Below are 26,813 nucleotides of genomic sequence, written 5' to 3'. Positions count from 1 at the left end.
ACATGTAAATGATGCTCTAAGCCCCCCCTATTCTAACTCCGACTTTTGCTGTTGCACATGGATTAAAAATATACGCGAACTGACTGTAATCAACCCTGCAAGTGGAGTAGAAAAGAGTTTGGCACCTGTAATAATTTAATTTGATAAATAATTTAAATAAAGGAAGGTTTCATTAACGTAGTGACAAATGATAGGGTTGCTCTACCGGTTAACAGAATGAAAGTTCTGTCCAAAATAACAATATGATTTATTAAGACTAAACACAAAATAATAAACAAAAACACATGAAACATTTACAATACATCAAATTGGCTCAAATTGGATACTCAAACAAACGCTGTGAAGGTGAAGTTGTCCCTAAACTAGATTGTGACGTTTATGACGAAGTGGTATGTGGAGCCAATTCTTTGCCACTCAAATCTTAAGAGAGACACACAGCTAACCCAACATTAATTGCTGCTACGTTAGTGAGAACTCAGACAATGAACACACAAGATAGAACAAAGTTAGAAAAGACGAACAGGCGCGTTCTGCTGAGCTCTGATTATTGCCTAGCAAAAATGCCTGCTTTGCCGGTGCTGTCTTCTTAGCTGCAAGGACACGATCTGGCGTACTAGAAGCGATGGCTGGTTGGCTGGCTCTGAGCACTATGGGACTTAACATCTGTGGTCATCAGTCCCCTAGAACTTAGAACTACTTAAACCTAACTAACCTAAGGACATCACACCCATCCATGCCCGAGGCAGGATTCGAACCTGCGACCGTAGCAGTCGCGCGGTTCCAGACTGAGTGCCTAGAACCGCGAGACCACCGTGGCCGGCGATGGCTGGTTGCTTCGACGTCCCGTCGTGGTGACGAAAATGTCGCGAGTATAGCCCGAAAAAAATTGTCCTGGTCCGGTTGTTCCAGACTAAAGACTTCCTATCAATACAAACGCGCCTCTGAGGGAGATGAAGAAGGCTCGCCACACAATCACTGACGGTACAATGATTGATTTTCACAAGTGAAGTCACACAATAACTCCGGTACAGTCAACTTTAGCCAAAACTGCCCAAGACAGACAACATAGACCGCTTGTATGCAGAACGCTCAATTGCCAACTGTACTCGGAAAGTTACGTTGAAGTCGAAACTTCAGCAACTTGGTTAAACAGTTGCAATCAAATAAAAGTATGTTAGACAGCCAACGGAAGGCCGGCTGTCCAGAGCAGCGAGAGCTCAGTTTTGTAACCTACTCCGACTGAAAGGCGAGAGCCGACTACCCCACAAGAGCACCCGTACAAAACCGAACACAGAACATTCCCGCCCCCACGACAGTGGCTGTGGTTAACCGTTCCAATCAGCAACTCGAAAACCGGCGGAAAATTCCACTCTATTGCCGGAACACTGCCTTTCCACCAATGGAGATTCCTGGCGCCAATTTCTGCGCTGATTTTGCTATGTCACGGAGCTATGCCCTGAGCAAGCCAATCACAGTTACGATTTTGCAGAAAGCGCGGGAATTTGCCCGCCACAACTGCCTGGGTACACAAGTCATTCCCATGCCTCGCTGGTAGCCCGCCAGAAAGTGTTTTCCCTAAGTTTCTGCGAATTAACGGAATCTCTAGCCCAGCCGCTCCTTCAGGCCCCACGGGCGTGTCTTTTGACAATGTCGGCGTCTGGAAAGCATTCACTCGACTCCCTCACACCCGTCGGCTTACCCTTTCAAGATCAGCTTAGCCCACCTGTCACCGGACCACCCGGGTGACGAGAGACGCTGCGTGGGAAGTCCGCGTGTGAAGGAATAGCAACTTTTCATTGCATGCAATTAGAGAGGAAAATCGTAAGATAGAAATATGAGAGGGGGCTCATGCCACCCCTCATAGCCCCTACGCCATTTTAGATTGTAATTGGTGAGCGGTTGGCTCACGTAGGAGCAAGGTAGTGAGTCAATCGCCCAAGAACAATCTTACAAACTGACTCCACATGCTGCACTCTATAAAAAAAAATCACTGCAACTGAAAAATGCAGCTCATAAAGGGAGGATTATTTATGATGTAGCCACCTTCACCTTCTTAATATCGAACTCTAACACTCACATCACACATCCATACCCAGGGAGCCCTTTCCAAACACCGATTCACACAGACATTCACTCTCTAAATATGGCCCAGGCATGTGAGCCAAATATGGAGCAATTTATTCTTTACAATCAGAGTTGGAGTGCTCTGCAATTAAATGCCCAGGATGTTACAACAATTTGAATCATTAAACTAATCTGAACGCACTCACACATGATACTATTTAAGTTAACAATCTCTTTGTGAGCTTTCAGAATCTAATTACAACCTCCGATTCATTCTGTCTCCCTGCAGCAAGAATAACCTTTAGAAAATGTTCCCTGAACTGATGGTCCATTCACAATGACAGTGGTGGTATCTGCTTCAGTTTATGGGGACTTCAGGCACACTGTTTGCATACACACAACAATAAATACAAAATACAAACAAAAAACATGGTGTGGAGAACAATGCAGAAATTTGTAATTTGTGCGCCCTACTCTATCACTTACATAAGAATTACAGTGTAAAAGACAAACACATACAAGGTATAACATACATTACAAAAACAACACTGAAGAAAGAACTTTAAGAAAAAAAACAAGGTTGATGGGGCGTCAAGTTGTGCTTGCACATTGCCCAATGTTCACGACTGTGCTGAGAATAAGGCACTAAATCACATTGCTGGAAATATTCGAAGCACTTCTCAAATTCGTTAGTTTCTCTGAGGGGGTTGGTATGTTGAGTCATATGCATTGGTGCACATGGTTCCATGTCTTGAGCATCGGAGGGGGGCTTTTGGGATGGGGCCACAGTACTGACATCACATAGGGCTAAACGTCGGGTTTTGTTGCTGCATTGTTGCAACAGCAATAGGGTGTGCTGGAGCATCTGCAGTAAGCTGTTGAGATTGCAGCAAGACCCACGCATATGATCACGGCAGTACGGTAGGAAGACATAGGCTCTCCTCATGTCGATTAAATGTCTCTGAGGACTACTAGTTGGGATGCATCACTAGTCCAGGTCTCTTCTCTCCCTGGACAGTACTTTAAGTTTCCCAATATTCGACGAGTGATGATGGCACGTGGAGTGACTCCACAAGTGTGTGAGGTGTTCCAGACAGGATCGAACAAGGTGCGACTATTCTTACAACTGCTCTCTAAGTGAGAGGAGAAGTTAAAAATGAGACAATTCATTTGTTAGAGTTTGTGGCACGATACTGATTTGTGTATGCAGATCGGCCAATGCTAGTGAGTTGTAAACACTCAAATAGGTGATTATATAGCGTCCCTTTCTGTCCTGAGGCACATGAGGCGCAGGTTCTGACAACTTATGTGATCTTCTTGTACTCACGACAACGTGGTCTGCCGCAGGGAATCCCTCCAAACGGCTGTCACGTCCGGAGAGATAGCTGGCTGTTGCGTGCTGGTCGCGTGTCAGTGTCAACGGCCAGCCACACTTTCGCTTGTGGCCCGGCGAGGGCTGTCTGTCGCCTAATCCCTCAGGTATACGGCCCGGTGACTGACAGCTTGTAGGACCGGATGCTCTCGCACCCTTCACGTCAGGTGGCGCGCTGATGCTCCCCTTCTTGCAGGTAGCCGATGACCTCTTGTTTTTGCTCTGCCTGGCTTCTGCATTGCCACGATTCCCGTCATCTGCACAGTAATAAATTAGGTGATTATGCAGGTGAAAGTTTTACTGAGTTATAAAGAACATGCAACTATTCTACATTCGCTCGCCCGTCGTCCCTCCACTTGGCGTCTGTGGTTTGGTGACCTGAAAAATAGCATCCCAACAGGCGCGCGCCAAACACTTATGGTAGAAAACCCCCACAATATTAAGGATCCAGCTATTGTTAAATCCTAAAGTTTAACTTATCCTAGTATATAGTACTCTCCTTTTTTCTGTTTTTAATTATTTATTTATTTTTTGTTTACCTTATACAATACTCTTACATAATTCCTGTTACACTGAGATGTCTCGCTGCTCGCCGCTATTGACGACAGTGACGTGCGCGCCGTACGACATGGCCTCCGAGTTCTCACTACGCCTCACTGAAACTCCAGAGACTGGGTTAGCCATAGCTATACAAGACAATAAATTTATAGTTGCAACTTTTTTTTCTATGTGATGCGGTTTTCGCGATCAAAGAACCTTTCCAGAGGCAATGCAATATGACCAAGCCAGCCAGGACTGGTTCCTGTTGAGGATTCAGTCACCCACCACACGCCAGCTACACAGTACGTCACGAATCTCCAAGTATAATTCCTTGGTTATTCATCTGTGACAGTCACGAGCAGCACTCTAAATCCCCAACCAGCACCTTGGCATGGTAGGCTTTATGTCCGCATTTCTACCGTCTAGCGAACCATTGGAGTCAAACGCTCACGGGTTCACCCCGACTTGCAAGACAACGATGCTGGTGCATCGCTGTATAAACTATACTGACCATATTCATCCTCAAAATCACGCAATATGCCACAATCTTGCAGTGCACTCACGCGTGCTTGCAAGCATTGTTATGAACGCCTCGCGAACTGGTTGTGGCCGCTATGGAGCGTATCACGATTTCCCAGAACGCTTCTAGGAGCACGTTCTTGTATGCGCCCGTTTGTGCGACGTCTCCTCACTCATCATTATCCCTCAACATGGACACCAGACAGGAGAGGACAAAAACATTGCTCATGGAATGGTAGTGCCTCCTACTCCATCGACATTGTAAATCGCAAAGGTAAACCAAAAAGGATAGCAGCAGTAAATTCTTATGTGAGACAACGCAGCGTGTTAATACTTAAGCAACCTTAATCTATTAACGCAAGTATCATTGTTATCTGTAGCAAGGTTCATGTATTTGCCATTTCTACTATGTACACCACTTACATTACTACTATAGTAAGGTTCATGTATTTGCCCATTCTACTATGTACACCACTTAAACTACTATTATTCCACGAACTTCTTTGTGTGAGAGATGTGGTGAAGTCATATGGACTAGCGCCAATCTCTTGTTAGACTCCCCCTCCTCTGGCGTGCATTAGGATTTGCAGGTCTAATTTCAATCTCCTGGTTCTCCTGTTGTTCTTGATTTCGCTCTCTCCAATTACGGTCACTTTGCCGTTCGTTCTTCCTCCTGTCCCCGCTTCCTTGTCTAGCATGACCCTGTTTCCTGACGTTCTGGTTTCCGTGTCTCTGATTTCCAAAACCTTGGTTAGCGTAATCTTGATTTCCGTAACCCTGGTTTCCTAAATCACCAGTGCGATTATGCCATCTGTTGTCGTCCTCCCTTGCTGGTCGTTGGTATTTGTTACTCTGCTCCTTCTTCCTGTCCTTTGGGTCTTGTTAGTCAAAGACAACTTCGAGTTCACGCAATAGACTCTTGAATGTTTCTATGTCAGATCCACACTTCCCGAAAAGTGTCTGTTGGTACCTAACTGGCAATTTGGAAAAACAAAATTTTATGATTTCTCCCTTGCTGTATGGACTGTCTAAAAATTGATTCTTCTTGAGTAAATCATCAAACAATTTGGTTGCGCTCCTTGGCCCGGACACTTCCAGTTCAGGACAAAATATTATTTCCTCTTTAATCCTGTCTTGCGTTTCCTTTGACCAGTAGATCCGCAGGAACGCATCAACAAATTCCTGATAAGTCTGGCACGTCGCTGCCACACCCCGCATCCTTTCCGCGGCTTGGCCTTCGATGTGTCCACACATGAATTCTAATTTTGCCAGGGTTAGCCACGATGACGGTAATGAATTTGTAAACTGCATCACCCAGCTCTTCGGATGCATCGACCCTCCCTTTTCTTTGAACTCTTGGAATTTCAGTAGCGACAGGAAGTGATTGTGATCAAAATCCTGTCTGATCCTCGCACTGGTGTTGTCACTCGTTTCCGATACTTGCACGTCTGCTGAGTGTCCTGATCTATCTTTCTGATAACTGTGATGTGCTACCTCTGTATCACTGTGGAAGTGAAATTCAGCATTCACTCTTCTAAGTGGTCTGCAATTATTGGAGCTATTACTCGCTGTTTCTGTGTATGCATTGTTAGTTCCGCACTCTGTCACTGGGCTAGAGCACGGCGGGCTTTTCCTCGGAGACACAATTCTGTGTACTCCATCATTGGTATCCGAACGCGCAGTACTCGTGTGCCCGTTTCGCTCTAGTTTTGCTATTCGACTCTCTACTTCTTTCATTGTTTCGTGATGTTCATAACCGCGATACTACCTTGGGTTTTTAAGAACGCTAGGGATTTTGAGTGAGCTTGTGTCGCACGTCGCAAGCGCCGTACGAGTTGAGAAGTTACTTTTGCGATTTTCATTGCCCCTGTTGCTGCCGTTTTGGCTAGGCCTGCTACTTTTTGTGCTACCATTGACATTTGTTTTGCTTCTCCACATTCTTTCTTTATTGTTAGTAATTCCCCACGAATTTACCCTATATGCGAAATTATTGCCTCTGTGTCCTTCTTACGCTGTTTTTCATCTTCTTCCTTCTCCTTCTTACGTTGTTTCTCATCTTCTTCCTTCTCCTTCTTACGCTGTTCGTCAGCTTCTTCCTTCTCCTTCTTACGTTGTTTCTCATCTTCTTCCTTCTCCTTCTTACGTTGTTTCTCATCTTCTTCCTTCTCCTTCTTACGCTGTTCGTCAGCTTCTTCTTTCTCCTTCTTACGTTGTTTCTCAACTTCTCCTTCTTACGTTGTTTATCATCTTCGTCCTTCTCCTTCTTACGCTGTTCGTCAGCTTCTTCTTACTCCTTCTTACGTTGTTTCTCATCTTCTTCCTTCTCCTTCTTACGTTGTTCGTTAGCTTCTTCTTTCATTGATCGTAGGAAGCGTACTATTGGGTTAATGTCATCATTTTGATCCTCGTCACACATGGGTGATGTAACTCTGGACACCTGGGCGCTAGAGCTCTGACGTGACCGAGCTGGACTCTCTCTGCACTCGTTCGTTTGATTATAAACTTCTGCTGCCGTCTCGACCTGTGTGTCTGTCTCTGTTTCATCCTCTATCTCACTATCATGGTCGCGACGTTGCTCTAAGATCGCGTCCAAATCACCTTCCTCATCAATGACCCTGTCGTCCTGTCCTGCTAAAAATGTGTCCATCTCATCTCCGAACCTATCCTCGTCAGTAACCTGCCTCTTATCCATTATGCTATTCTCTTTTGTTTTAGTTTCGCTCGCTAATAGTCGTGCCTTACTTCTCGTGATCATTCATGAAAAACCAAATTAATCCAAAAATTCACAATAAAAATCATCTACTCCCAATATTTTTTTACATAGACATAAAATTTCAACAACACCGTTCCAACGCTGTAACTACAAGCACGATTTGTTCTGGTACAGAAACTGAACGCAAACCTGACAAAGTGTGATGTGGTACAGACACCACATCAAAGAAACACAAAACACAATGAACAAACAAAAAATATATACATTGAAAACAAAAACAGTAATCATACGCCGCTACTTAAAACTAATCACGGAACTACAAGAAAAAGAACTAGCGTATTAATCAAAAGAAGTAGAGAGAAAAAGAATTTGAATGTTCCTACTAAGAATACTGCTTGTTAATCAGTGATTCACAGGAAAGATCCGAGGCTAAGGGTCGCCATTTTATGCGAGGTGCCGGCGCTAGCAGTGTATTTAACACTAAATTCTTCTAGAATCTACGCATGTAAATGATGCTCTAAGCCCCCCCTATTCTAACTCCGACTTTTGCTGTTGCACATGGATTAAAAAAATACGCGAACTGTCTGTAATCAACCCTGCAAGTGGAGTAGAAAAGAGTTTGGCACCTGCAAAAATTTAATTTGATAAATAAGTTAAATAAAAGAAGGTTTCATTAACGTAGTGACAAATGATAGGGTTGCTCTACCGATTAACAGAATGAAAGTTCAATCCAAAATAACAATATGATTTATTAAGACAAAACACAAAATAATATACAAAAACACATGAAACATTTACAATACATCAAATTGGCTCAAATTGGATACTCAAACAAACGCTGTGAAGGTGAAGTTGTCCCTAAACTAGATTGTGACGTTTATGACGAAGTGGTATGTGGAGCCAATTCTTTGCCACTCAAATCTTAAGAGAGACACACAGCTAACCCAACATTAATTGCTGCTACGTTAGTGAGAACTCAGACAATGAACACCCAAGATAGAACAAAGTTAGAAAAGACGAACAGGCGCGTTCTGCTGAGCTCTGATTATTGCCTAGCAAAAATGCCTGCTTTGCCGGTGCTGTCTTCTTAGCTGCAAGGACACGATCTGGCGTACTAGAAGCGATGGCTGGTTGGCTGGCTCTGAGCACTATGGGACTTAACATCTGTGGTCATCAGTCCCCTAGAACTTAGAACTACTTAAACCTAACTAACCTAAGGACATCACACCCATCCATGCCCGAGGCAGGATTCGAACCTGCGACCGTAGCAGTCGCGCGGTTCCAGACTGAGTGCCTAGAACCGCGAGACCACCGTGGCCGGCGATGGCTGGTTGCTTCGACGTCCCGTCGTGGTGATGAAAATGTCGCGAGTATAGCCCGAAAAAAATTGTCCTGGTTTGGTTGTTCCAGACTAAAGACTTCCTATCAATACAAACGCGCCTCTGAGGGAGATGAAGAAGGCTCGCCACACAATCACTGACGGTACAATGATTGATTTTCACAAGTGAAGTCACACAATAACTCCGATACAGTCAACTTTAGCCAAAACTGCCCAAGACAGACAACATAGACCGCTTGTATGCAGAACGCTCAATTGCCAACTGTACTCGGAAAGTTACGTTGAAGTCAAATAAAAGTATGTTAGACAGGCAATGGAAGGCTGGCTGTCCAGAGCAGCGAGAGCTCAGTGTTGTAACCTACTCCGACTGAAAGGCGAGAGCCGACTACCCCACAAGAGCACCCGTACAAAACCGAACACAGAACATTCCCGCCCCACGACAGTGGCTGTTGTTAACCGTTCCAATCAGCAACTCGAAAACCGGCGGAAAATTCCACTCTATTGCCGCAGCACTACCATTCCACCAATGGAGATTCTTGGCGCCAATTTCTGCGCTGATTTTGCTAGGTCACGGAGCTATGCCCTGAGCAAGCCAACCACAGTTACGATTTTGCAGAAAGCGCGGGAATTTGCCCGCCACAACTGCCTGGGTACACAAGTCATTCCCACGCCTCGCTGATAGCCCGCCAGAAAGTGTTTTCGCTAAGTTTCTGCGAATGAACGGAATCTCTAGCCCAGCCGCTCCTTCAGGCCCCACGGGCGTGTCTTTTGACAATGTCGGCGTCTGGAAAGCATTCACTCAACTCCCTCACACCCGTCGGCTTACCCTTTCAAGATCAGCGGAGCCCGCCAGTCACCGGACCACCCTGGTGACGAGAGACGCTGCGTGGGAAGTCCGTGTGTGAAGGAATAGCAACTTTTCACTGCATGCAATTAGAGAGGAAAATCGTAAGATAGAAATATGAGAGGGGGCTCATGCCACCTCTCAACTTTGTCGAGCTGTTCCGGCGTCATGGATTTCTGAGGCGGATTAACGTAGGGTTAAAATGGCGCTGATGGCAGCCGATGTTTCTCTCGTACTCGTCGGGACAGTCGATAGGTAGTGTTTCAGTAGGCGTGGCCTGTACCTAAATGTGACTGGAAAGGGAAGACTGGCTCAGCTGAGACATGAAAGTATACGAATTGGCTCTTGGCTGATACATGGTCAAATAGCTGTTTTCATCGGAAGGGGAAGTAAATCCAGACAACAGGCTCCCCTGCCAGAAGAGAATCTCACTCAGTGTAAATAAATCTGCAATAATACTCGCGAAATAGATGCTGACACACCAGATAGCACACTTACTGCATGTCATAAAGAAAGAAAACCTATGGAAAAAGTAACATGGAACGTTGCACAGACTTAACAGTCCTTCCTGACAGCAATCAATCAATAATAAATAAAATACTACAAACTGAAGTTCAGCTCCGATCTCGGAACTGTGCAGTAGTTTGTGTCATCGACCATGTTAGGGACATGGAAATCCCACATGTAGCATTACTGTTGAATGAAAGGACACATTCTGCCTATAGGACTAATTCAAAGTGTGGAAGATCATGCATTTATATCAGAAAAGAAACAAAATATAAATCAAGACATAATCTTAATACAGCAAGTGAAGATAAACACTTTGAAATATAAGCTAGTGATTAACAAGGCTTGATATCAACAAGAAATTGTTTGTGTATCGGTCACTCACAGAAGTGAGGACAATTGGATCTATCATTGACCGCAGGTCCACAAAAAACATTAATCAGATATCAAAATATATGATTTTCCAAGGGAACCAACAAATCACAGTTGTGGTCATGTGTGTATAGAAACCAATGTAAATGATAATTCTGTGAGTTCCCAACTTTATTGAAACTGAACTTTGAAAAGACGTTCCCAATAGCATTCACATCAATAGCAAAGTCTCACAAAAACAAATGGATAAAGCAGTTATAAGGGAGTCCTCCAAAACCCTCAAATACCTCAGTTCCATAAAAAAAGTGTCATATTGAGACAGATTCTTAAATTTTCGCCACTTCAAAAAGATTCATAGGAGGTAGCCGATTGGTGGAAAAATATCATTTAATTACGAAATTGTATACCATACAAAGAATAAAGCAAAGCGGTCTGTTATGTTAACGAACAAGAAACAGAAAGAGACAAACAAAAGCGTAGTAATATTCTGATAATGGACAGGGGATAGAGTAATAAGTGATCCAGATAACTTGATAGACTATGTGAATGAGAATTTTTCAAGCATAGCAGAGGAATTACAAAAAAGTCGCAAAAACAAATAAAATACTGTAAATAATTGTCAACTATATGCAATAATGTTATTACCAATCACAGAGCACGAATTCAGTAAAACTTCACAAAACCCACAAAAAAGTCAGTAAACTTAGATAAAGCACCAATACGTCTGCTGAAGAAATGCATACTTAGTATACAACTTCTTAAAAAACATAAAAAATTATTTGCATCAGGAAATTTCTAGAGAATTTAAAAAAGGCAAGGGCTGGGCCTCTCCTAGAGAAAGACAGTATAGAAGACAGAAAAAAATCTGTACCGTTTCCCTGCTGTGATCATTTTCAAAGATAATGGAATAATGTATGAGAGGTAGATTAATGAAGTACGTGAATAAATACGTCCTTGTAAGTGAATGACAGGCTGTGTTCTGAAGTGGTAGAAGTACAGTATCTGATGTAGTAGAATACACAAGAGTAGTACTTGATGCTGTTGACAAGAATGAGCATAACAGAGGCGAATTCTTAGTTATTTCAAAGGTTTTTGACACTGTTGACCATAGATTCTATTAAATAAGGTAGAATCTTTGGGAATAAAAGATATATTTGATTACTGGTTCTAATCATACTTAGTAGATTGAGTACAGAGAGTATAACACCAACCTCAAGTTTAAGCTTTTAGTGAAACACTTTTCAGAGCTAAATGCATTACATGGTAGCATATTAAAGTCAGTACTGTTCCTGAAATACATCAATGATTTTCTCAATAGTGTAAGTTACGGACAAAAACCTTCTACTGGGCTGCGCGGGGTATCCACGTGGTCTTAGGCACCTCGCCACTGTTCGCTCGGCTCCTCCCAATTGGAGGTTCGAGTCCTCCCTGAGACATGGATGTGTGTGTTGTCCTTAGCGTAAGTTAGTTTAAGTTAGCTGGGAAAACAAATGAAGGATGCTCACAGTTGATTCATATGCAATAAAGTGACATTGAACATCAAAAGCTATGAATTTCAGGTTGCATAGGAAAAATGTCACCGTTAAATTTACTGTCGATGGTACCTCTAGAGACTGCATAACGAACACAAAATTTCTAGCTGAAGTGGTGTGAACACACAAAGTTCATTCAGCTCTTAGCCACGTAATTCTTCGGAAAAGAAACGCACTGAAAATGACCACGAGACTAAAATTCCCATTTTTTATGTAAATGATTTGTTCAGTTACGAGACGAGGCAGAACACGAGAATTAAATTTTATAAGTAACTCAACAAACATACTATGTCCTTAAGCTTTTAGTGAAACACTTTTCAGAGCTAAATGCATTATATGGTAGCATATTAAAGTCAATACTGTTCCTGAAATACATCAATGATTTTCTCAATAGTGTAAGTTACGCAAAAAACCTTCTACTGGGCCGCGCGGGGTATCCACGTGGTCTTAGGCACCTCGCCACGGTTCGCTCGGCTCCTCCCAATTGGAGGTTCGAGTCCTCCCTGAGACATGGATTTGTGTGTTGTCCTTAGCGTAAGTTAGTTTTAAAGTTAGCTGGGAAAACAAATGAAGGATGCTCACAGTTGATTCATATGCAATAAAGTGACATTGAACATCAAAAGCTATGAATTTCAGGTTGCATAGGAAAAATGGTACCGTAAAATTTACTGTCGATGGTACCTCTAGAGACTGCATAACGAACACAAAATCTCTAGCTGCAGTGGTGTGAACACACAAAGTTCATTCAGCTCTTAGCCACCTAATTCTTCGGAAAAGAAACGCACTGAAAATGACCACGAGACTAAAATTCCCATTTTTTATATAAATGATTTGTTCAGTTACGAGACGAGGCAGAACACGAGAATTAAATTTTATAAGTAACTCAACAAACATACTATGTCCTATGGAACTGATTGTTGTCCATGTTGTATGAGAATATTGTAATGAGTAAAACGTTTGCGCGGCCCCCTCCTTGGTGTACCATAAATTTCTCTTCTTGCCGATTCGATTCCGTATCTCCTCATTGATTTCTAGATTTGCTCATCTAATCTTCAGCATTCTTCTGTAGCGCTACATTTCAAAAGGTTCTATTGGCTTCTTGCCTGAACAGATTATCGTCGTAATTTGACTTTCGTACACGGCTACGCTCCAGACAAATACCTTCAGGGGGGACTTCCGAATGTTATGTAGGACAGCCCTGATCGCATGAAAACACTTTTTTATGCGTTCGAGACTGTTCCATATAATATTTTGTTACTAATTCATTGGGATCACTACTGATTCCAATATGTTTACAAAACCTATGCTATCACGAAACGCTTTTTTTTTTTTATACTGCCGGTCTGCATTTTATATTCTCTTTTCTTCCGCCATCATCAGCCATTTTGCCGCCCAAATATGGAAACTCATCCACTGTTTTTAACTCCTTATTTCCCAAGCTAGGTCCTCAGTAGCGCCTGATTTAATTCGACTACATTCCGTTGCCCCTGTTTCACTTTTGTTGATGTTCATCTTATAACCTCTTTTACAGACATTTTAAGTAAGGCTGCAGTCAAAACAGGATGGTAGAAGAGCTGAGAAAAATCTACGTCAACATCTGTGTTATTATTCTTGCTGCAATTCCCAATTAACTGCTTGGCAGAGGAGTCATCAAACCAGCTTCACACTCTTTATCCACCGTTCCATTCTTGGACAGCGCGAGGGAAGAACGAAGACAAATCCTTCCGTGCCCGATCTAATTTCTGTTATTATATTACGATGACCATTTGCCCCTATGTAGCTGAGCGTAAGCAGCATATTTTCGCATTCGGAGGTGCTAGTTTGAAATTTCGTGAAAAAATCTCACCGCAATGAAAAGAGGCCTTTGTTTTAATTACTGCCGTGGCACTCGGTCCCATATTTCACGACAATACAAAATGAGCTGCCCTTCTTTGAAATTTTCTGATTTCCTCTGTCTACCTCATCCGAAGAGATTCCTTGCAGCGCAGCGCTACTCCAGTAGAGAACGGACAAACGTCGTTTAGGCAGTTTCTTTAGCAGATCTGTTCCATCTTCCAAGTGTCGGGACAATAAAACGCACATTTTGTATGTGATTTCAGAATTTGTTATCTGTTATTCCAATCCCTAGGAATTTAGTTGAATAGGCATCCTTTAGATTTTGCGATTTATTGTGTAGTGTAAATTTAACGAAATGGTTCAAATGGCTCTGAGCACTATGCGACTTAACTTCTGAGATCATCAGTCCCCTAGAACTTAGAACTACTTAAACCTAGCTAACCTAAGGACATCACACATATCCATGCCCGAGGCAGGATTCGAACCTGCGACCGTAGCGGTGGCGCGGTTCCAGACTGAAGCGCCTAGAACCGCTCGGCCATTCCGGCCGGCGAAATTTAACAGATTCCTTTTAGTGGTCATGTGGATGACTTCACACTTTTCCTTGTTTAGAGTCAAATGCCACTTTTCGCACCATACATACCGGGTGGTTATAATTAACCTCCCCCTATTTAACTCGGAAACTAATAAGCGTAGGAATGCCAAACTTGTTATCATTAATGTCAAAGACATGGGGAAGAGAAATAATGCAGAATCAGTTCAATGAAACACTTTTAATATTCTGCTACGGTACATAATATCATTACATGCCGGTCCGTTACTGCTACAAAAAGGGCTCAATATGGCGTCCATCAGTGTTCAGAAGATTCTGAAAGCGCAGGATTGCATTCTACTCAGCAGGACGAAGCATGTAAATGGTTCAAATGGCTCTGAGCACTATGGGACTCAACTGCTGAGGTCATTAGTCCCCTAGAACTTAGAACTAGTTAAACCTAACTAACCTAAGGACATCACACACATCCATGCCCGAGGCAGGATTCGAACCTGCGACCGTAGCGGTCTCGCGGTTCCAGACTGCAGCGCCAGAACCGCGCGGCCACTTCGGCCGGCTACGAAGCATGTATGTAGGTATGCTGGCTACCTCTATTGATATACTGAGCTTCAGATCATCACATGTCTGAATGTTCCCCTGGTAAACCCGTCCTTCGGGTAACTCCACAACCAGAAATCACAGGTGATGGCTCTGGCGAAGCATTTGGAAACGATCAGCTGATAATTCGATCGTTTCCAAATGTGTTTCTGAGAAGCAGGTGAACTTCACGAGCGATGTGCGGTGGGGCCACAACTTCCATGAAAACTGTTCAATGCGTCTGTCTCCTGTAGGGCGGATACGACATGCTGGCGAAGCGTATCGTAGTAACGCTGGCCTGTTAGACTGCGTGTCTTTGGTCCTTGAGCGCAAACCTGTTCAAAAAGGAGTGGGCCAATGATGAACGTTGCCGTGCAGTCACACCATACGGTGATGCGTTCGTCTGTCCATAGGATGGTCCAGGGAGAGCGAAGTCAAAACGTCGTTGTGCGTCCTACGGTGCAAGCTGCTGTAAATAGGGATTTGCACGTATACCATTTGGGAACGGTTCGAAGCACCTTCCGTACAGTGGAGCACGGAATGTTCAACTGTCTTGACACAGCAGGGGCACTGCCTGACGATCGGGAATCGCGCGCAGCGTTGTCTCCCATAGCAACAGCGATTTCATCAACCACATGTGGTGCAACCAGCCGTCGACCTCTTCCCGGACCGACGTCCAGTTGTCCAGTTGATTTGAACTTTTACATCATGCTCCGCACAGCAAGTGGAGAAGGTCGTCCCTTCCGTAATCCTTTCAGTCAGCCATATTCTCGAAATGCAGCTGCAACATTATTGTTGTTTTGATAATAGAGCTTCACCAGTAATGCCCTGCTCCTTTTGTCCAAGCTGATGTTGACACGTCACCAAGTGCACTGCGACTGGTCAGCTGTGTGAGACTATGGATCACGATGACTGGTCACGCCACCTGGAGGCCATAACTGGAACTGGATGGTGGCGTTGTGACGCATGAAAATCATGGACCCCATACTCTGGACATTAATGCTACCAAGTTTGGTACTTGTACGATAATTAGTTTCCGTGTTATAACATGTTAAATAGGGAAAGCTTAATTATAACCACCCGGTATATTTTGTCTGAATTATTTTCTTTACTGAGAAGCCTATTTTGATGATGTTACAAAGAGCCCTTACTCGTTTAGAGTACTAGAGGATAAACACTGAACTGACAGCTGTCTGATGTTGCAGTGGCGACGGAAGAGGGGGGCCCTTGCAGCGAGTCTGTGCAGTGTGAGCCGCTGATGGGCCAATACTCGACGTGCAACACGGCCACCGGCTCGTGTGTCTGCTTGGCCGGGATGCACTTCACAGATGGCGCCTGCTGGAACAACACAGGTAGGCTTTGCGCCAGTGCCTCGTCTGAGACCGACGCCGACGTTTTACCATACTTGATCTCCTTCACGTTCACTTTGTGTCCACCTGACCACCCGACCCGAACTGTTAGCTTGTAGGGACTCAATATTAGTTTATAAGAACTCCCTTTATTTTATCTAGAGAGAAGGACAGAGAAAAAGAGAGAAACGAAGAGAGAGAGTGAGAGAGAGAGAGAGAGAGAGAGAGAGAGAGAGAGAGAGAGAGAGAGATGGATTTTGGCGCTTACACGGTTGCAGGGAGTTTTAGAGATAGTCATTCTGCGATTAAAGAAATTGAATTTATTTTCCAATTTATTATTTCTATTATTGTTATTAATCTACTCATAAAATGATTTGAAATGATTAAAAAGACCTTAACCAACACCACAATAAAGGGTAAGTCTAGAACATCACTTTCAGTCTTAACAGTGTGCTGGATATGGTGATCAGTAAAGTCGACGAGAACTGAAGGAAGTGGGTGAACTGCGATTGGGGTGCAAGCAGAACAGGTGTACAAATAGACTGTCCAGCTTTCGCAGACGATATTGTTTCGTTCTAGGGATCACTGCATGATGTAACTAATAGATCCATCCAGCTCTAGAGGAAATCAGCTGAAGTAGGTTTATAGATCTCTATAAGTACAGAATGTGGACTAACAGTAAACCGTAGAAAGACAAAAGTAATGCGAAGTAGCCGAAATGAGAATAGCGGGAAGCCTAACATCGAAAGTGGTGATCGGAGGCAGATGAATTTAAGAAATTCTGCTACCTTGGAAGCGAAATATCCCATGGTAAGCAATGTGTACATAAAAAGCAAAGCGGTCATTCCTGGCCATAAAAATCTACTGCCATCAAACATAGGCCTTAATTTCAGCGAGAACGAGAATGCACGTTTGGAGCACCCCATTGTGAGGTAGTGAATCGAGGACAGTTGGGAAACCGCAACAGAAGATAGTCGAAGCGTTTGAGACATGGTGCTACAATAGAATTTGAAAATTAAGTCGAGTGATAAGATGAGGAATGAGGAGGTTCTCCAGGGAATCGGCAAAGAAACGAACATATGCAAAACACTGAGAAGATAAAGGAACAGATGACAGCACATGTGTTAAGACGCAGGGGAATATCTCCGTGACACTAGAGAGATTTTAATGCATTCAAGAAATACTTGGGGACGAGGGGTTCGAGTGCTACTCTGAGATGAAGAGGTTAGCGCAGAGGAGGAATTGCCGCAACAAACCAGACTGACGACTCGAAAAAAGAAAAAAGAAATAGCGATGCCACAGCATGCAACAATGTCAAGACAGTTCCTAAATGAATGACGTTCGTATGAGTGAAAACGAGGAAGGTAGCGAGAACTGAAAAAACTTGTTTGACAGAAAAAGAAGCTATCATAAAACGAATAAACAAGGTGACTTTTTACATATAGGCTGATCATGAACAAGTAAAACAAGAAGAAACTTCCAATCAATGCAAAATTAGGACTTTAACAGTGATTCACCCCGAAGCTTTACAGCTAGCAGGAAGACTAAATCTTGTAACAACAGTATTAGTTGGGAGACTACAACCCATGGAACGAAGGATTCTTAAGAGGACATTACCAACTCAAAGAAGAGGAGCCTATGTATAAGATGAACGAACCAGTTATTGTATACCCAAATAAAGAAACCTCAGACGTTGCACTATGTTCTTCGGACAAATACTTAGAGTGGACAAGGAGAAGCTGACATTTTAGATACTGCACAAATTCCTTATGAAACAAGAAAACCAAAGTAACTGGAATCAGACAGGAAAACAGGAAACATAAATTTGAAACAGATAACCATTAAAATCAAAAACTAAGGCTGCTGTAGCTTTCCAGGACAGAATTAGACTGAGGATAAAAACTTCATTGATTGAACATTGAGGAAGGTTCCGTAGCTTAAGAATAAAGACATCGACAAAAATACCTTATTCGAATTTATGTGATCCTAAGATGGCGAAACAGAAAAAGAGAAGATTGCTAGTACTCACGTTCGCTGGTACTCCACTGGACCGTGTGATGTACAAGGATCATTTCAAAATTTCTTAAATTTCTTTTAGCTTTTCATTGTCTCCATATTACTTTCACAGTCTTAGAACGGGCCCTTTTCCTATTCTCTTATCAGCTCGTTATGGACTAGGTTTTCCTGGCTGGCCAACAAGTCAATCATTAATTTTTGTGACTAAAATTTTTCCCACCTAAATTTCGTTTATATAGATTCCTCCCCCTCCTCCGCTCCCTCCCAGAAATTGCTTTGTACCGTTTCAATTTTATTATCCTATAATATAGAATTTTCTTCTCCAACAATTACAAGTAATTTTCTTTTGGCAAATTTACATTCCTTCTTTAGTTGCAATCTCCGTTTACTTACGTTTCATTTATGTGATGTATAACTGTTTCTTGCTCTAGTCTAGAAAACAGCATACTTTAGCGATGAAGTCACAAAATCAGTTCATAACTTTTTATATTTAGAGAAACCGAAGATATATACTGACTACTGGAGAGATTACTTTAAAAAAGTGTTAAGGAAGTGTTTTCGATTATCAATTCGCTTATCCTAATAACGTTCACTTAGTGAGCGTCGCTGTTACTGAAAATGAACAGAGTTATGTGACACAATATGGTATAACAGAGTTGAAACAACAAACTAGTAGTAGCTTTAAGCAGGGTGTCCCGGGAGGAATGGTCAGTATTCAGGAATATGACAATACGACAGGAACAACCATTCGAAACAAAAATGTGTGGTAAACATGGGCTCTAAAATGCATACCTTGAGAGCTGTGAGCACTTGTTCACGTTCGATACTGTAAAACAAATCTCTTCTACTACAAGTTCTTCGCTTGCCATATTTTGGGAGTATCGACGATACAAGAAAAAACTATTTGTTAAACATGAGCTCTAAAATCCGTACGTTAGAGATATGAGCATTTCTTCAGTAGAATAAATGTCTCATAGTACCGAAGATGAACAGGTGCTCATAGCTCTTAGAGTATGACCTTTAGAGCCTATACAACTGGACGATTTTTTCTTGTTTGGATCTACGCTGCCATCTCTCAGAACATGGAAAGCAAAGAGGTTGCTTTATAAGAGACTTGTTTCACAGTATCGAATATGATGATATTTGGTTAGTGGGGCGCTCAACTGCACGGTCATCAGCGCCCGTACAAAGTCCCAGTTTTTACACAGTCCAATTTATTTAGACAGTCCAATCTAGCAACTGTAACGAATGATGATGATGAAATGATGAGGACAACACAAACACCCAGTCGCCGGGCAGAGAAAACCCCTAACCCGGCCGGGAATCGAACCCAGGACCCCGTGATCCAGAGGCAGTAACGCTAACCACTAGACCACGAGCGTCGATGATGAAGAAGTGCTCAAGCTCTTAAGGCATTCTTTTTGGAGGCCACGTTTATTGAACGTTTATGGTTCGAATGATCGTTCCTGTCTTATCCCCGAATATTGACCATTCCTCGTGGAACACTGAATAATTATGGAAATAGGATTGCGCCTTGAGCAAATACAGTTTTCTGCTTTAACGCCGATAAACGTTTCCCTGAAATTTCACATTCATCAACGAGTTCATTTTATTTTCTGTCGGGTGGTAGTTAAAAATTTCGCATGATAATATGAACATTATTGGGATTATTACGCTTATAGTCATCACATTATTAACAAAATACAGGGTGTTAAAAAAGAGGATTCCCTATTCTGAGAGGTGGTATTATGGGCCAAATGAAGACAATAAAAACACCGCGCGGGATTAGCCGAGCGGTCTTGGCGCTGCAGTCATGGACTGTGCGGCTGGTCCCGGTGGAGGCTCGAGTCCTCCCTCGGGCATGGGTGTGTGTGTGTTTGTCCTTAGGATAATTTAGGTTAAGTAGTGTGTAAGCTTAGGGACTGATGACCTTAGCAGTTAAGTCCCGTAAGATTTCACACACATTTGGACATTTGAAGACAAAAATATCCAGTAAACATGGGTTCTAAAATGCATAGCTTCGGAGCTGTGAGCACTTGTTCATCTTCGCTGCTGTGAAACATCTCTTCTAATGCAAGCTCTTCACTATTACGAACGACCTATAGAATTCAGTAAACAAATGAAGATGGTTTTACGTTATAGTTTTGTCTTTCCATTTAACAGCGTAAAAAATGGTTCAAATGGCTCCAAGCACTATGGGACTTAACATCTGAGGTCATCAGTCTCGTAGACGTAGAACTACTTAAACCTAACGAATCTAAGGACACCACACACATCCATGCCCGAAGCAGGATTCGAACCTGCGACCGTAGCAGCAGCGCCGCTCTGGACTGGAGGCCGGCCTTTACTAGCGTAACGGAAAACTACTATTCCATATGGGAAATAGCAGACATGTTTTAGTGTAGTCGTCTGGTAAATGGAGCCAACCGTCGGCACGTGTCCTGCATGCTGGAAAATTTCCAGGCGAATAGGATATTCACTAGTATCAGCTTAACTAGTGTTAGGTATCGTCAGTTCCTATCAGACGAATTGTCTGTCCTACTAGAGGAGAAACCTTTTCAAGAAGGTCTGGAGATGTGGTTCATGGTCGATGGAGGACCAGTCCATTTTCTGCTAAATGTTCTTGAACAACTCACACAGACATTTAATGTGCAGTGGCTTTGTCGGGGAGATCCCGCGTGTTGGCCAGCTAGTTTACATGATAACAAAGAGCTTGCAGTAGAAGTGTTTCACAGTGGCGAAAATGAACAAGTTCTCGTAGCTCTTAAGGTATGCATTACACAGCACATGTTTGCCGGACATTTTTGTTGTTTTGGTCCATACTGGCACATCTCAATACGTGGAACACTTTTTTTAACACTATAGTTTCACCTTGAGTCGCATACTGAGGTTCGTGTAGCAGTTTATCATTTGCCGTCAGGTGATACATTGTTCCAGTTTGCCATCTGCTACTAATCAGGACTTCTGAATAGTGTATTACATATATTTACCAAAAATTCAGGGCTTCAATGAGGCTGTTGTTTTTATTCGCTTCGCTTCCCTTTTCTCGCATCACTCTAAATTAATATTCAGAATCTAATATCTACGTATTTTCGAAAGCAAACACGGACAAAAAATAAGTTTCAACCACAAGATGAACAGTAGCTCTGTTATAAATAGACAGTCTGTTAGATTACCAAAGGCTACGTCTGTGATAATAAAGAGATTTTTCACCCTCATTTTACACTTCAGACAGTCTTCTACATGCAATGCAGATAGAATTGGCTTTCAGAATTACAGTGTGTGTGATGTGTGTTGCAGTACTTGGAGGTAGCTGCTCGCGATCTAGCGAGTGCTTCGTCGTCGGCAGCCGAGACGGTTTGGAATGCCGGAACGGCTTCTGCGAGTGCAAGTTCGAGTATGTGGCCACCGAAGACCGCTCTGCGTGCGTCTCAGGTGAGTTTGTCTTCTCGACACAGTTGAGTCAGCGCCATCGTACAGGGAGCTGATTAGCTGCTGGGAGAGGCTACTATAAAGCCTTCAAATTCTACAAGTATGAACAAAATGGAAGAGTGCTATTTCTAGCATCCTCTTGGGAGACTTTTCAGAAGAATTCACTTGGAATGTAATTCGCCCTCAGGAGAAATCTCTTGCAAAATTCGAGGTCTAACTTCTTTTATCGTCGTTTATTGAGTGGGATTCTTACCAAGGTGGCTTAAAGCAAGTAATAATAAAAATCAAAGAAGACCCATGCAGTTCGAAATACACTGAAACGCCAAAGAAACTGGTACAGGCATGCGTGTTCAAATATGTAGGTATGTAAAGAGGCAGAATAAGGCGCTGCCGTCGGTAACGCCTATATAAGATAACAAGTGTCTGGCGAAGTTGTAAGATCAGTTACTGCTGCTACAATGGCAGGGTATCAATATTTCAGTGAGTTTGAAAGTGGTGTTATATTCGGCGCACGAGAGATGGGACACAGGATATCAGAGGTAACGATGAAGTGGGAATGTCCCGTGCGACCATTTCACGAGAATCCCGTAAAACATCAAATCTCTGACATCGCTGCGGCCGGAAAAAGATCCTGCAACAACGGGACCAACGACGACTGAAGAGGATAGTTCAAGGTGACAAAAGTGCAATCCTTCCGCAAATTGCTGCAAATTTCAATGCTGGGCCATTAACAAGTGCCAGCATGCGAACCATTCAACGAAACATCGATATGGGCTTTCGGAGCCGAGGGACCACTCGTGAACTCTTGGGAATGCACGACACAAATCTTTACGCGTCGCCTAGACCCGTCAACACCGACTTTGGACTGTTGATGACTGGAAACATGTAGCCTGGTCGGACGAGTCTCGTTTCAAATTATATCGAGCGGATGGTCGTGTACGGGTATGTAGACAACCTCATGAATCCATGGATCTTGCATGTTAGTAGGGGACTGCTCAAGCTGGTGGAGGCTCTGTAATGATGTGGGGTGTGTACAGTTGCAGTGACATGGGACCCCTGATACTTTTAGATACGACTCTGACATGTGACATGTGCGTAAGTATGCTGTCTGATCACCTGCATCCATTCATGTTCATTGTGCCTTCCAACGGACACGGGCAATTCCAGCAGGACAATGCGACACCCCACGTTCAGAATTGCTACAGAGTGGCTCCAGGAACAGTCTTCTGACTTTAAACACTTGTGCTGGCCACTAATCTCCCCAGACATGAACATTATTGAGCATATCTGGTATGCCTTGCAACGTGCTGTTCAGAAGAGATCTCCACCCATCATAGTCTTACGAATTTATGGACAGCCCTGCAGGATTCATGGCGTCAGTCTCTTCCACCACTAGTTCAGACATTGTTCGAGTCCATGCCACGTCGTGTTGCGGCACTTCTGTGTGTTCGCAGGGACCATAGACGATTTTAGACCGGTGTAACAGTTTCTTTGGCTTTTCAGTGTACATTTTAAGAACGAAATATGGCTGTACTCATTTCTTAATGAGGAATGAGTGATTAGTTCCAGAGTTCTACACTCGATAGTAAGACTGCCCAGCAGATGTTTCGGTTACATCTCTACATCTCGATCACATATTCCGTATAGTAAAGTTGATCGAGACTTCCTCAGAGTCACATTGAAAAATGGGCACTTTGTTTCTACGATTTTCCCTGTCCTCAAACAAAAATCCTTACCCTATTTCGTGTGTGTGTGTGTGTGTGTGTGTGTGTGTGTGTGTGCGTGTGCGTGTGTGCAAGTCTCTCAACAGTGTCGGTGACGAGCTTGTTTTATGTTTACAGGGGCGACTTCTGGGCTGCGTCTGGGTGCGTCGACGTCTGCACTGCTCTTACTGGCTCTCTCTCTTCTCCGCAGCTCGCTATGCTGACGGACTGCCGGCACACCGGCATAATCTTGCCGACCGAGATCCTTTTTTGAGGGTTCTCTTTTGTAGAGCAACTAAGGAAATAACATGTTTACAATAATGAATGTTGACTAGTCATTTCTACGACGAGTCATAATACCCTTAGTCCTCCAGCCTCAATGGATCCGCAGTTTTCTTCTTTGCCACGAGTGCGTTAAAACTCCAAGAAAGGAGGCATGGCGCTAGTATGTGAGCCTTATTTAACACATGACTCGTTTCGACGTTCACTTAATGAAGCAATATGATTTTTTATCATTGCGTTATGTAAACTCAGTATTTTTAAATACACTGTTGTCAAATAATGGTTATTTATTTTTATTTATCTTTCAGTTTTCGTAATCGGGACTTAAAGAAAGTGAGTGATGTATTCCAGTACTGTTTTACTCAACTGCGATAACGTTAAAGATGAAAACGGAAGTGTAAGAATGAATGTAATTGTAATAAATCTGAAATAAACAGTAATCTGTAAGGCGAGTATATTACTGCTACGTAGTGCTCATTTTTCCAGCTGAATTCGAATAGATAAGTCTCCTGCATCACAGCAGATCCTCAAACAACGAGGTCGCTTGATTTTACAGGAAATCCGAGCAAAGGCTTTGACAGAACAGATTAGTTACATAAGTTTAGAATCCGTGATCGGATGCACCATAAACGATGCGAGTGAAATGTTAGTTTTTTTTTATCTGTGTTGGTTCATAACAAAACGAGTCAAGATTGTATCAGTGAAAAAAAGCAACACTTGAAACTTTCGTTGACTGAACAATATATTTTTGTAGTTCTCATTGGCATATTCCGAAGTAGCTCTTTCTAGCTCCGTCCTTTCGCACAACTGGATCCCTTTTAACGCAAGAGACATTCTGGGTACCTTTTCCCTTAAAGTGGCGATTACTTTAAGCCACCGCCTTTCAGTTTAATGACACCTTCCTTTGCAAAAGGACATATTCCTTAACTTATGACATTCTTTCACAATTCAAGGATACTGCGACTACGTCTTATTGGAGCACTCACCTTGTTAATGTTAAATTTTAGATGAGGGACCATATGGAAACTACTGACAAGAGGACAGGACTGGATCATAGGAGATTTATTAAGATATAGGGGAAGAACTCCCATGATACTAGAGGACGCTATAGAGGATAAAAACTACAGGGTAGAAGGAGATTGGAATACATCCAACATATAATTGACCTTGTAGGGTCCAAGTGCTGCTAGGAGATGATATAGTCACGGGAGAAGAACTTTTGGCGGGCGGCATCAAAGCAATCAGGAGACATGGCTCAAAAAGGTAGGTCATTAAAAGAAAGAAGTGCATGAAGAATTCTCGGGAAAAGGTACGTTATATATGTAAAATATGTTCTAGTTAACGCAATACAATTTTATTTTGTCAAATAATGACGCCATTATTAGAGAACACGGATATTATACGACTCAAAATGCTTATGCTGCACAGCAGCAACTAGCCACAATTTAGTTTTGGTTTACTTCATTCCGAACATATCATTATCGGTTTCGGATTTAGACATTCATCGTCAGTTACCTTGGATGATTTTACAAAACTAAACCAACTTTTATGTGTCTTGGTGAAAGAACGAAATCCTTCTGAAGATAAAGATGTAAATTCGAAACAGATAACGATACGTTTTCAATGAAGTAAATCAAAACCAAATTGTCGTTGTTCACTGTTGTACATTATAAAAATTCCCTACAATATAATTTTGGTAAATTCATCTACCCACGAATTTTTTCAAATCTTCTATAGTTCTTGCATAATGAAATTTCCACAGTTAATTCTTTTCTGGCTGCACCACTTACAACCTCTTAACGCTGGGCTACAGTCAGAGAATGAAGCTGTGAAGTTCTCACTATTCAGCCAATGGCTGACATAAGGTGCTGTTAATCTCTGAAGAATTGCGTTGTACGCTACGCCCAACTGCTTATTAATTCTTCCTCTCGCTATCCGTTCTACGTGATTTTACATCTTATAAAGGAAATTTGTAGGTCACGATTTATTGGGAGTTCAAGATGGGCGCTCAGCTGCCTGTTTGCAATTTATTTCAAATGGACGGACTTTGGCGACGGTGGCGTCCTTAAGCTATCCCTGTAATCGTATTGGGAAAAGCGGACCTACCGTTTAACGTGAAAACCAAAATAGGTGTAGTTTTTGGTACATTTTCGCATCATTGAGAAGTGAGGACTAGCACAAAGGCAGACCGAGAAATTCCGCTGTCTGAGCAGGTTTTGATCCTGCAACCTTACAGACTCGTGCTGAACTACTAGACCACAAGCCGGATTGCATCGTGCATGTTACAGTTATCTCTTTTCTTTTACACTGCCTCCCTCGCTTTTAGTAATTCTGTGATTATTCTCCACGTTTCTATACATAATTATCACATCTACCTTTCTGTCATTCTAAAGAAGTATTCCATTCCTTGTGTGACTATGGTCCAGTGCCCAGTGTCTGTGCTAATCCAAAGCCGTCTGAAATTCGATGTCGGAAATTGAAGAAACATATTCCGCAAATCGAAGCTAGTGTAAAAGTATATCCTCCACCGTCCCCAAAATTTCCGATTCAAATCCCGAATGGCGCACGAGAAGAGCAACGGTCTATGCTTCCCATTCCAAATTATCTTTCGTAATCACATCTTGACTTCTTTTGTTCAACAGTAAAACGTCCCATTATGTGCAAGCTCTTTCCCATAGGCTTCCCACTGGGACCTAGCATTTCTGTTACGCACTCATTCTCAGCCAAGGAGCGAAGAACTGTGCAGTACTTGAGACGTATTGCGTTGTACTGTATAAGTCAGACGGTAGCGGGCAGATACATAAGAACAGTAAGTCATGGTTCTAGCATGACAGATGTGCGCTCTGATTCAGTAGCAGCAGCAAGAAAACAGCAATAAACCACTGTTTCCCAACGCTGTGTCCAATTCACGATATAATCACACAAACTCTCAGCAGATGTCCGTACAATAGTGTCCTGCACGGAAGATGGCATTCTGGTCAACGGGCAACAACGCCAGCGATGACATGAGGGCACCTTGCAAACGGGATAATGTTTGCCGGATAATGCCACATCCACAATGGCTGTGTACACAGTCAGAGACGGTGCAGCAGGGCACAGAGAAGACGCCCTACGATGGAGGGCCATGGGAAGAATGGAAGCAGGATAGTCACAAACTGATGTGGCCCGAAGCCGTAATGCGAATTGTTCTGTTCGTTTTCAGATGTGGCGTCTGTTTGTAGAGATTGAAACTGCATCCCGAAGACGAGGGCCGACGAAGTGTAA

The 26,813-nt window shown here is 42.9% G+C and overlaps 1 protein-coding gene across 1 annotated transcript in view; it reads left to right on the top strand.

Annotated features, from left to right (window-relative positions):
- Positions 1 to 23,758, top strand: part of LOC126482005 (multiple epidermal growth factor-like domains protein 10) — a 146,702-nt gene extending 122,944 nt beyond the window's left edge. The window contains exons 12-14 of the mRNA XM_050105972.1: positions 15,973 to 16,119; positions 21,433 to 21,567; positions 23,406 to 23,758. Of these exons, the coding sequence (XP_049961929.1) occupies positions 15,973 to 16,119; positions 21,433 to 21,567; positions 23,406 to 23,491 (368 nt within the window). The 3' untranslated portion in view covers positions 23,492 to 23,758. The remainder of the gene's footprint in view (positions 1 to 15,972; positions 16,120 to 21,432; positions 21,568 to 23,405) is intronic.
- Positions 23,759 to 26,813: the final 3,055 nt, after the last annotated feature.

Source organism: Schistocerca serialis, chromosome 5 (genome assembly GCF_023864345.2).
Source record: "Schistocerca serialis cubense isolate TAMUIC-IGC-003099 chromosome 5, iqSchSeri2.2, whole genome shotgun sequence".
Taxonomy (NCBI): Eukaryota; Metazoa; Arthropoda; class Insecta; order Orthoptera; family Acrididae; genus Schistocerca; species Schistocerca serialis.
This window is presented reverse-complemented; position numbering and strand designations above follow the sequence as displayed.